The 12,949-nt window shown below is 39.8% G+C and overlaps 1 protein-coding gene across 1 annotated transcript in view; it reads right to left on the bottom strand.

The window, feature by feature from the left end:
* Positions 1–870: 870 nt before the first annotated feature.
* The window catches only part of CLVS2 (clavesin 2), a 65,756-nt gene continuing 53,677 nt past the window's right edge, over positions 871–12,949 (bottom strand). Inside the window, exons 3-5 of the mRNA XM_061626314.1 lie at positions 11,974–12,084; positions 8,279–8,499; positions 871–1,435 (exon numbers count right to left, since the gene is read on the bottom strand). Coding sequence (XP_061482298.1) covers positions 1,348–1,435; positions 8,279–8,499; positions 11,974–12,084 — 420 coding nt within the window. The 3' untranslated portion in view covers positions 871–1,347. The remainder of the gene's footprint in view (positions 1,436–8,278; positions 8,500–11,973; positions 12,085–12,949) is intronic.

Raw genomic sequence — 12,949 nt, 5'->3', positions numbered from 1 at the left:
TGATGACAGAGATCTGGATAGTTGTAGGGTACATTCTTGTCTTGATTTACAGTGGAAATACACATGCATATCAGCACACATCAAAGATGAATATATGTCCCCTAAACTACAGCTGACCATGTTTAGTCCACTTGGGGACCATTTGGTCTTTTGAGGTAAAAATGTATTTTCTAATATGGCACATGTTTCATCTGCACAATTACATCACAAAACAAAAGGTGGCCTCAGCATGGTACTCATAACAATTACATCTTGTTCAAAGTAGGATGCTGTACTTAAACTTTTACTATGTTAACAATAACATTGTCTTAATATACAATCTATAATAAACTCTAAGCACACCAAATAGGTATGATTTGTTTTTATAAATCCTTGATTACATATACTTATCTACCAATTACACTTTATATGTAGAGAGTGGTAAAAATATATAGATATGTATTCAGACTTCAGTTTTGTAAGGTTTAGAAATACATCAGTCTGTTGCTGCTAAGTATTATGAGAGGAATGGTAAGCACTACTGAGAATGGTCCATTCAAGGAGAAAGATTCTCAAACATGGACCTGCTATGAGGCAGATGCTTTGAGATCCATCTTATGCTCAAGACCCAAACAGGTCTTAAAAGCCACAACATTGGATGAAAAGATTAAAAACCAGATGCCTTATATATTCATATACCAAAGAATGGTGGTCAGCTCCTTGTTTACTATGTCTTCATTTCCCTCTCTCTTTTATATGGTTTCTGTTATGCAAACCATATCCTAGCCTCAGTTATGAATCACAGCCATGCCTGTGAAATACAATCTTATTGACAGAAAATATCACACCAGTTACAACAACGTCTACAGGATCCTATGTTTCCTTTTTAAATGAAAAACTGCAGAAAGAAAATAAAGCAGTCAATATGAAAGCTGTAATATGGCTTTATATAAAAAGGATGAAAGTTATGTAGGTCAGGTTTCTTTTATTTTTGTCTGAGTGCTTGTTGTTCTTTTACAGTGCATTCAACTGGCATATTTTAAAAGTCACTCTATTATTTTTCTGTACTACATCCCTACCATTACTTACAAATGCAGAGAGAAGGAATAGATCCTATTTACAAACAGGTTGGCACTTAACAGAATATATTATTGATATTTCTCCTTTTTTATCCCTCCCCCTCCACCCTGTTTTTCCAGCCCAGGGCACCCATGTTCCAGGCTGACTGGCAAAACCTGCTGCCTCATTACTTTATGCTACATTAACATGAAAAATAGGATTCCAGCTGGTACATTCTGTCCCAATGGGTTGCTTGTTGCTGAAAGGCAATACCTTCCACCCCAATTCATGTTCAATGCTCAGACATCGTCAGTCAAGTGAAAGCAATGGCTGCATGTTTTCTTCTTCATTTTTATCCATGTGCTTTAACACTCCAGGGTCCACAACTGACTGAGATCTGGAATAGAAGTATTAAAAAACAATTGCCCAATATTAATTACTTTAAGACAAACGTAGGTAAGTTTCACATTAAAAAAAACAGCTGGCCTTTAGCTATAAAATTGGATTGGGGAATATGAAGGGCAACATATAGTTGCTGTAAAAAGTAACAATCACACTCTAAAGCAGAGATGGGGGATCTGTGGCCCTCCAGATGTTCTTGAACTCTAACTCCCATCAGCTCCTGCCAGCATGGACAATGGTCAAGGATGATGGGAGTTATAGTCCAACATCCTCTGAAGGGTTCCCATCCTTGCTCTAAAGAAAGTAAGTAAAAAAAAATTAAGGGCTTGTTAATAAAGCCAAGTTTCAAAGGTTATTTTTTCAGGTTTGCTATCATAGGATGTTACCTTGAGATACAAACCCTGCCTACACTAACAAAAAACTCTAGGGTATTTCAACCATACCTGTTTTGGGTCATTCATGGGTCACTTATTTATTTATTTATTTAAAATATTTATACCCCGCCCTTTCTCAAAAGACTCAGGGCGGCTTACAATTAAAACATAATTAGACTAAAAACCAAAACAATTAAATCAAACAAGAATACAATTAAACAGTTAAAAGTACATTAAATCCTAAACAGATTAAAAATGATAAACATTATTAATTAAAAGCCCGTCTAAACGAAACAGTCTTCAGCTGGGTACGAAAAGACGATAACGAGGGAGCCGTACGAACCTCATTGGGGAGAGAGTTCCATAATCTAGGGGCAGCCACTGAGAAGGCCCTATGCTGTGTCTGCGCAAAAAAAACTTGCGAAGAAGATGGAATAGAGAGAAGAGTCTCACCAGATGATCTCAAAGCCTGAGCAGGTTCATAAGGGAAGATACGATCTAACAGATAGCCTGGACCTAAGCTGAAGAACTTGTTGTTCTTCTCTTGATAAAACTGACCCACTCACCAGAGAGAAGGACTCTGTGGGCAATATTCAACTAACACATCCTCTCAGTGTAAGGATTACCGCTAGCGTAACTTCCACCTCTCTCCTCCCCTTCATACACCCTGCACTCTCCCCAGATCTGCTCTGAAGTGCTGAGGGAACCCCTGGAACAGATTTAGGGAGTGTGAGGGTAGAGGAGAGGGACAAGTCAAATTGTGCTAGTGGTAATCCTTGTGCTGCTGGGAAGCTTACTTAGCTCTACACTGGATACAAGCCTGAATTGTTTACTTCAAAGGTTGCCAACATGGTGTTTTCCAGATGCTGTGGACTGCAACCAGTCCCAGCCAGATTGGCCAATGGGCAGGGATGATGGAAGTTGTAGTCCAACAACATCTGGAGGGCACTACATTGGCTACCCCTGGTTTACATAAAGACGTACTTCAGGATGAAACAGAAGTTCAGGGTCTCTGATGTTGCCCAAAGTCAATCAGCCTCTTTCATTTCACTCCAACCTCTGATTTATCCATTTTGGATGCAGAAAGGAATCAGATAATGAAACAAAGTGAGAAACACCAACTGTGTAAATGGTGTTGAATTCAGTGATGAATGTGAAGGCAGCATGTGCAACCAATCCGTCTCATCTGCTCCTCCACCTCATAGCCCCTGTACCCCACAAAAGCCTTCTCCAAAGAGTTGAGGGGGGGCTCGTGTATGGTACGGGCCTGCAGTGGGAAGGGGGAACTTGTTCCAGGTGGAGCAAAGCTACCTCTATCAGCAGAATAGAGTCAGGGTTGCAGTGCAGAAAAAAATTGAGCTAAATCATCTCCACCCCAGGTCTTTTCTGTTCCAGATGGCCTTGTTCCTGAACACAGATGTATACAGGGACATGCATTCTGAGTAAGTGCAGAAACAGGAGCTTAAGCTAATCCATAGAATGGAAGGCAGATAGTAGAGGGGATAGTGCTATGGATCTAAGAGGACAAATACTGACTGTAGAAGTATAACATTTTTTATCAGAAAACACATGAATTCAACAGACCTTATGAAAAATAAGTTTCCTACCTATTGTTAAAGCCAAACAAGGATTTCTATTCATTGGTATGAGCAATAAGGTGAAAACACCCTGTTATTCAGATGAAAGGGGCTTGGATTTCATAGACAGTCATGCCAGCTATAAGCTCCTGGTGGTGGAATATTTCCAACCCACCATCTGGCTAATAACGCTCTGAAACTGGCATCACCTGCTACCTAGAGGCCCCACTTGGCCTATTCAAGAGTATTAACAGACACCCAAAACGGTGTTCCCCAAAGCCACGGAACAGAATCATTCTTGGCTAAGAAAAAACATTTGCCAGCTTTTTGAGATTAACTTGATTGCTAGCCGAGGTACAGCTGAAAAGCTTAATTGACTTGAACAACAAAACAAGTTTTTGTAGACCTCTAATGGATCACAATTTGGATATGCCAAAGAAGGATATTAAAAACATGGAAGGGTGAATGAGTTTCAGGCTGTGGCTTGGGGAGAAAGATTTCAATGAGATATTTTGTGATAGTGACACGGCATCCCTTGCCCCAGTCTGAACTTAAATGGAGTGGCAACCAGTTTGAACTTATATTTCTGACAACATAAACGGAAACATGATAGCATATTCTCACATTGACATTGAAGTCAACTAACAGAGAGCAAGCCTTCAAAGTTAATGCTGCCACATTCTATTGACATTTTTATCAGAAAGAAACACAGTCACTGTGGAATATAACCCTGTTTCTATTCTGAGTCCTCTCTTCAAATGCAATTTAATATTTATTATTGGTGGTGTAGAACTGGATAGCTTCAGATCTCAGCACAGAAATGTGGTAGTTTATGCAATTCCCAGAAACACTACCTAACCCATTCCTGAAAGATTATTTTTCTAGTTCTGAAGATGAGGACTCTGTAGTCTCTTTTGATTCCAATGATAGCACATAGTATGGTTTGCACAGGTGTAGCAAATGGGCAAAGTCTGACAAATAGGGCATACCAATCTTGCTTTGCTGCATTCCTGTTTCAATTCCCTGTTTTTTGTGCTTCCAAAATGTCTGAAGGGAGAATTCACTTGTCTCCCTGCCAATGATATCCCAATGGGTTTTTTCCCACATCTAGAATCCATGCAAATATCCACAGGACTGATGTGAAAGTTGCATGACTCACAGTAACATTATACCATCCAGCCTGTTCTCTTAGATCAGGTCTTCTCTAAGAAAGGAAGTATGGCTGGTTGGGACAGAAGAGAGGAATTTGTCAGTGGCTGCACCCAGAGTATAGAACACCTTGCCCCATGAAGGGCTCTCATCTTGTGGCTCTCAGCTGAAGAAGAAGGATCATCCTCTTATCTCCCGCTGTGAACAAAGAGTGTGTCTGTGCCTTGCAAGAAGAAATGACGCGGAATGAGAAGAAATGACCGAGGGGAGTGTTTTCATAACAACTGAGGAATGTAACTTGATTGCAAGATCCAGTCACATTCTGTTACTGTCCAACAGTTAAGCAAGTGGAGAAGTACTGATGGAGGGAAATAGAACAAACTGATCAATTAATCGTTAGAGTCATGCCCATACATAATTAATCATTACAGAGTCGTGCACATATGTAATTAAGTCTATGTAAGAAAACTATATAAGATATGTAAATGCCAGAGCTTGGAAACGTTACTTTTTTGAACTACAACTCCTATCAGCCCCAGCCAGCATGGCCACTGGATTGGGCTGATGGGAGTTGCAGTTCAAAAAAGTAACTTTTCCAAGCTCTGGTAAATGCTATGTAAGGAGAGAACTCACTGCGGTGACTTCTCCAGCAGCTGGGCCAGTGAATTTCTTTAACACAGCCAAGGGTGAGCAGCTGGAGAACGAAATGCTGGCAGTCAAGATTCTGGAGCATGAAATAGAGAGGATGCTGGCTGACTGACTGTCAGACCAGGCAGAACAAGAATAGGGATGGAGCAGAGGAGAGAAAAACGTGTTCCTTGGCAACTCTAGCAGCCTGGGCATTGTTGATCTTTATTTTATTTTTATTTATTTATTATGAGATTTGTAAGTCGCCCATCTGGCTGGTTGGCCAGCCACTCTGGGCGATGTACACGTTAAAACAGTATATAAAACAGTTAAAAGTTTAAGAACACAGTAAAACTAGCCCGGTCCAAAAGCCTGCTTAAAAAACAAAGTCTTCAGGGTCCGGCGGAAGCTCATTATAGACGGGGCATGGCGTAGATCATTTGGGAGAGAATTCCATAGGGTGGGGGCCACAATTGAGAAGGCCCTCTCTCGAGTCCTCACCAGTCTAGCTGTTTTGACTGGTGGGATCCAGAGAAGGTCTTCTGAGGCTGATCTTGTTGAGCGGCATCCCTGTCGATGCTGGAGGCGCTCCTTCAGATAAGCTGGGCCACAACCGTATAGGGTTTTAAAGGTTAAGACCAACACCTTGAATTGGGTTCGGTACACAACCGGTAACCAATGTAACTCCTTCAACACAGGAGTGATGTGATCTCTACGGCGGCCGCCTGCAATCAGACACGCCGCTGCATTTTGTACCAGCTGTAACTTCCAAACCGTTTTCAAGGGTAACCCCACGTAGAGCGCATTACAGTAGTCTAAGCGAGTGGTGATCAGGGCATGTACCACCGGTGGGAGCAGATGATTGGGAAGGTAGATCTTTAGCAGAACCTTGGGAAGAGTAATGGGGTGTGCCTGATGTCAATAGCTGGGCATCCTGCCTATAGAACTATAAAAGGATATCACCACTTTTGTTTGTTGCTGGGATTGCTACTGTTTGTGGGGCTTAAATGATGGGTACTCCTCGATGAGAGTGAGGAGTCCCAAGTAAGGAGGTGTGGAGTTTGTTCCAGTCTCTTGCTGAGAGCTTGAGTTTTGGGACGGCAGCCTTGGTGGGAGAAGAGCTGCTGCCCACGAACATTCACCTATGTTATTGGTGTGTGGAAGCCTGGGTGTTTGCTAACATACAGTTCTGCTTGTAGGTATTTATAGTGGATCATGGTCCTCTTACAAGTTGGGCTATGTATTTTAATGATTTGAATAGAGTGAATGATTATTGAGGTGGTGTGGGTGAATGAAATAATGTTTGGGCTACTTTTTAGTTGTTGCTGTTACTGTTATACATTAACATTAACTATAGTTATGTTGTTGTTGATTTGTTAATGAACCTTAGTAGGGTCAGCTCTTAATGACCCAGGAAGTATAATTGTGATATACCTGGGCTGTTCTTCTGTTATGTTTAGAGTTATTCTTGTTTTTCAGTGTTGGTAAGCAGCTCTGGGATTCATTTGAATGGAAAGCTGCATAGAAGTACACGGTCAATCTTTCAATCAGTCAGTCAATCAATCATACAACCAGGATGGGGCAAATGGGTGCACCCCCTCCCCTAGCTGTGCTTCAGCTCCCCACATCCCACCCCAGATTTCTTTTGGACAATTGTCTTTTGAATTTTTGACATGACAGACAATGACAACCTCCAATTAAAGAATGACAACTTCTTTTAATAACAGATTTAAGAATAGGACCCTCTGAAAAATTCAGTGAATAAGGCAGGGGGGGTGCACTACAAAAGCCTCATCTGAAGAGCCCCCAAACTTCTGCTCGCCCAAGACTTTCCCTGACTGTGGGTGGATTTTTCATGATCATAATCACCCTATCATTACTTAAGTGATCCTGAAAAAAACAACCCGTATTGTAATATGACCTTTGAAGAGTTAAATATTAGAACTTTGTATTGTGGGTTAAAGTTAGACTCAACCCATTGGACTTTCCTTTGCTCTGCTTTTCAGTTTCAGTTGTGTTCTCTACCCAGCCAGAAATAAAGAAGCAAGTTTGTTTGCCTGCAATAAGAAGTAATAGTGTTTATTCTGCAGTTATTATAATGAGTAGAACATGATTGGGTGCCTATTGCTAAAGGGTGAAATAAAGAGATAAATTGATCTGAAAAAATATCCATGCTAAGTTACCCTTTACTCTTTTAAAGCACTCACTATGCTTACAATTAGCCCTAGAGGTATTGAAACACTGCTGTGCACACTACAGTTAGCTGGCTAGCTGGCTACCTAGCCCTCAGGCCTAATTTCTGATTTTTCCAATGTGTGCAGCTCAGCATGAGACCTTTTCAGGATTTCTGGACAGAAAAATGAACCCAGCAACAAGTAAAAAAAAAATCTGATTACTTTCCACAGTTAGTTTCAAATCACTTAGTCTTTTATAAAGCAACCAGTTACAAAGTTTTCCCTTGATTGTCCAACAGGAAGGCCAGGCAATTAAGAAAAGCAGACAATGCTTCTATGAGTTTTTAAAAACTGCTGGCCCTGACTCTTTTTTAAAATTATTTTATATCTTTGATGGCACTGTAATGGTTTATGTTGCAAACTGCCCTGAGTGGAGCGGGGGTTTTTTACAGGAGAAGGGATATAAATTCTTAAATTAAAGAATAACAAATGTTACTGCATTAATATGCATTACAATTTATTGGAATGGCTGAATTATATATGGGAGGAGAGCATAAACCTTGCATGCAAGGTCCCAGGTTAAATCCCTGGTATCTCCTGGCAGACCTGGAAAAAAAGAATCCTGCTGCCAATCAGTTTCAACAGTAATGAGCTAACTGGGCCAATGGTCTGACTGAGTATAAGGCTGCTTCCTATGTTCCTAGTATATGCTACTGTCCTGGACCTCAACAGTAGGCTTTCACTCTGGGAGATCATCTACATGAGAGATAGATAATGGTCATGCTATCTAGAACCTGCTGGACTCCAGTTCCCATCAGACCCATCCAGCATGGCTGATGGCAAGGAATGATGGGAGTTGTAGTCCAACAAAAATCTGGAGGGTACTTTGTTGGCTACCCCTCTCTCCCTTCTGCTACAAAAGGAATAACTAACTTGCCTCTTCATGGATTTGGGAGAGAGGTCCTTTTCTACTTCTTTTCCAGAAGTGTTGTAGGAGTCCACACTGTATTCACTGTCATCATCATATTCATGATCAAGCAGTGTTCTTGCCCAAGTGCCCATATCATAAGGCGGCAGCATTCCTCCAAATTCAGAAGGCAGAATCTCAGGATGAATCAACTGATGCAGGCTGTTGAGGTTATTTCCGTGGAGAAATATCTGTTAAGAGATGGATGAAAGACATGTCAAACCATCACCTTCAGTAAAACATGCCGTATTTGTAGCAGTAAATATTTTAACCCTGAAGCCCAGCTAGATGACATACAGACACAGTGGCAAGATCCTTGCCATGACAGAGTGTCAGCAAAGGTTGCAGTAGATAAAGAGCTTTAAGGTCATAGGGAATCCTTTTTCAGTCAGCTGGGATGTCAGAAGACAACTGCAATTGATGGAGTAAAGGGAAAGACTCTGCCAGAGCATCATTCATGTATCTATTCCAGACAGTGTTTGGGATCCAACAAACTGTGCACCTAGTTTTGGGCATCAGTTTTGAGCTTCAGTTTCTCAAATGTAAATGCTTCATGCCCCAAGACAAATCCATGCAGGATTTTCAAAAAACCAGTTTGCAATATGGCATGTGTCTGATGTTCAAAGAAAAGTAAATCCCACTGGTGCACACATGTGGTGCATACATTCTATGGATCATAGGTAAAATATGTGTGTGTGATATGTCTGTATATAACTTCTGCTAAAATCTAAATGTTGAATTTTCAGGAGCATTTTAAGGTTTCTAACATAATAGAAATCAGACCCACAGGGTTGTGTTGTTGTTGTTAATAATAACAATAACAACAATAACAATAACAACAACAATAATAATATTCCACCCTTCCAGCAGGAGCCCAGGGAGGCAAACAAAAGCACTAAAAACACTTTAAAACATCATAAAAACAGACTTTAAAATACATTACAACAAAACATCTTTAAAAACATTTTTTTAAAAGCTTTAAAGACATATTTAAAAAAGGTTAAAACATAATTGGATTAAAAAAAAAGGTTTAAAAACATATTAAAAAAGTAATTCCAATTGTACCCAATGTTGTACCCAATGCTAGCAGAAATCCACATGTGCTAAGGGGGTTTCCCACCCCCACCTCTCCACTGCAGTGTTCTGTGCCCATTGCAAAGCCTCTCCTGAGGGTCCCTGACTGCAGTGGGAAGAAGAGGGTGGGGAAGACCCCATGTGTAAGGCCTAGGATGTGACGCAATGGGAAGGGGGGTACAGTGGGAGGAGGGAGAGCTTATGCAAGGAGACAATTGCCAACAGATTTGTTTGCACAAGTGGACTTTCATTCACACAGCATTGGATACAAAACCACTGGGCAGAGTTTTAAAATGCAGATAACTTCCAGTGCATCTCATATTGGAATAAACTTTATGCAGCTGACACTTTGTGGTAGAAGCTGAAGGTGGAAAACAAATAAATCCAGCAAGATAGCCCTTCATTGTGCATTGACACACATATAAAAAAAGAATCAACAATCATAGTTTCCTAAGCGCCCTGAAATTTCCTCAAGCATATTTCCCAGACTAATAATAATAATAATTAAAAAATCAAACATATGACTGAGGAATACTACTTTTTTGGGGGGGGAGAGAGAGAGAGAGAGAGAGAACAGAATGACTTGGGAGAACACAGCATCTCAGCATCTCAGGTTTTCAGAAATCTAAAAAACCACTCTATCCCAGCAGGGTCTTTTAAAAAGTTTTTTACTGAGTGGGATCTGTGTTGTATATCATAGAAATTATTTCTTTGTCCTTCATCAAATTCCACTTGTTATGACTACAGAAGCGCATGGTTAATTTGGCTATATCTCATCTTACTTTGAGATATTGTCAGTGGCTGCAATCTACCAAGCTTTTTTATGTAACCTCAAGGGCTATCATATGTCTAGTGGAACATTCATTTATTTCTCTCCAAAGAGTAGACTCGCTTAGCTTTGCATTTCACACCATTTTTGAACTTCACCTAGATTTCAAAGACAGCTTATGAATGAGGTGAAGGGTGCTGTTCTTGGGAACGGGGTTGGGAAAAAGCCCTGACGTGTGTGTCTGCGGATCTGCCAACTGGCACACTTTCCTGGGTTTTGATCAGTGTCCATACCAAACAAATATGTGCACTGGATTATTAATTAATTAATTAAAGTATTCATAGGCCACACTTTTGATATAGAGTACATGAAGGCGGCTTACAACATACAAAGGCATGCAAAAAATTAAGCAACAAAAATATCATGAAAAACAATAATACTGTATTGGCAGCGGGGAGGGGGGGAAATCATGTTAAAAGGCCTGTCTAAAAAGTTTTTTAAAGACACCTGAAACAAAGGAGGGATGGCTCCTGCCAAACCGCTATGGTAGGGAGTTCCACAAGGCAGGGCCTGCTACACTAAAGGCTCAGTCCTTGGTGGAGGAGAAACCTCATGAGCATGGGGAACTACCAAAAGTGTTCCATTAGAAGATCTCAGTGATCAAGACGGAACATTGCAAGTTAGGCAGTCCTTAAAGTACTTTGGGCCCAAGTTGTTTAGGGCTTTGTGAATTAACACAAGTACCATGCACCTGACCCGGTAGCAAATTAGCAACCAGGACTGATAAACAAGGGCAATGAATACATAGAGGACTGTGTTAATCACACCACACCTTAAAAGAGTTCAACCACCATTTTCCCTTTAAGCCTTTAATCAGACTCCCATTTATGTCTCTGGTGAAAATTTACATCCCAGTAAGTGAGATATTTCTGTCTAATATGAAGTTTAGTAAGAGCCATTCATGACTTCATGTAGCCTAAGCTATGCTCTTCGTGGATCTCCATTTGATGATATTCAGAAGTATCAGCTGGTACACAATAAAAAGTCCAGCTGTTGATGGGGTGGTTCTTGGGAACATGTTACTCTAATGTTCCCTATCTACATTGGCTACTTTATATCACTACACAGCTCAATAAAAAGAATAGGTTAAGAGCCTGCGCCTGACATAAGCAAACCTTTTATTAATTTTATTGAGCTGTATAATGTTATAAGTAGCCATAACCAAGATTTGGTTATGTCCCATTTTCAGACAGATTCATTATCATTGACCCAGAGCATTTTTAAATTATGCCCCCTGCATTAGGTTCAGAAAGCTCTTCAAAGCACTATAAAACTTTTAAATTGGGGGTTGGGTTCTGTTGATCAAGGAACAGTGGTTGAAGGTTGGTTTTGTTTAGTTTCTCCTATCATCTGGATTCTAAAACCTATTGGGGTCAGTGTTTTTTCTGTGACAGAATATATTTACAGTTGTTCTTAAACTTTTAATAAAAATATGATTGTTATATTTTTGCAAAGCATCCTAATATCCTGGAAATTGCAAACCCTTAATAGAACATCGGAAGCCATTCCACCAAAGGGTTGGCAGCTTGCATGACAAAAAAAGTATACAGTTTGAGAATGCAAACTGCTTAGAAATGCGAATGATTAAGTGGTATATGGCATAAATGAATTAAGCAAATGAGTGAACATGAAATGTTTCCTGAAGAAATTATTACAATTCAAGGCATCAAAAACATATATTTTATTTCTTATTTTTCCGCGTGATCAATCCAGTCACAAATAATAACTTTGCGAAATCAGACAACAAAGAAGAGAAAAATACCCTTTTCCTTGTCTTTTCCTTTAAAAAGGGCCGTATAACTGTATAGAGGGCATGAATGTACCATGGTTGATTTACAAAATGAATTCCTCCAAAGCGAGCCGGAAAACTGTCCTGAGGAGAATATAAAAACAAATAGTTAGTGGATTTGTTGGTTTATCATATTTGTAGCTTGCTGTTCCCTCTCAGCCCAGTGTGCATAAAGATATCACATTTTATTCTCACAGCAACCTTGTACATTAGGTTTGGCTGAGAGATTTTGACTTGCACAATTATGGGAATTTGAATGGGAATTTGAGTCCACAACTTCCCACTCCAACATTATATTGGCAACATCACATTTTGGGCACGTCATTTGAATTTTGTGTGCAAAAATGTAGCCCTTTGTTATTTTAAACTTTCAAAAGGCAACAACAAACACATCTTTAACAGATGATGGAATTCCATATTCTCATTCCAAGACAGTAATACCTGAGGTGCTCAATTTCCTCACAGTACCTCTATCTACCAAATTCTAATAAAGAGATGGTATTTTTGCCTGCCAGAATTTCAAAACTTTCCAGTCAAGACTGAAATTTTCCTTCACAAGTTGTTTTCCCTTTCCATATATCCAAATTTACTTTTATTTATCTTTTATGAATGAATACTGTTATTGCTTTAAAAAATACTTTTAGCTCCCTTGGTAATCTTTGATTGAGGATATAAATGTGTTAATAAATTAACAGCAGTTTATCTCATTCCTCTGTCTAATGGTTAGACATTCTTTCCTGTTTCAGCTTACTGAAAGGGGCAAGAGGGAATTGCAGGTAAATATGTACTCAGTATTTACTATATGTCAAAGTTGAAACTGCATTATGTATTCTTTACATGTGACTGTAGAATATTGATGAACCTCTGCCTAACCCGCTCATTCATACTTTTCTATAAGAAATGTAAGGAGAACGGTTCTCTGCTGAATGGCTTTCTAAATTGGTTTTGG

The sequence above is a fragment of the Rhineura floridana genome, chromosome 4 (genome assembly GCF_030035675.1).
Source record: "Rhineura floridana isolate rRhiFlo1 chromosome 4, rRhiFlo1.hap2, whole genome shotgun sequence".
Classification (NCBI taxonomy): domain Eukaryota; kingdom Metazoa; phylum Chordata; class Lepidosauria; order Squamata; family Rhineuridae; genus Rhineura; species Rhineura floridana.
Note: the sequence above shows the minus strand (reverse complement) of the source record. Positions and strands in the feature narration are given on the sequence as shown.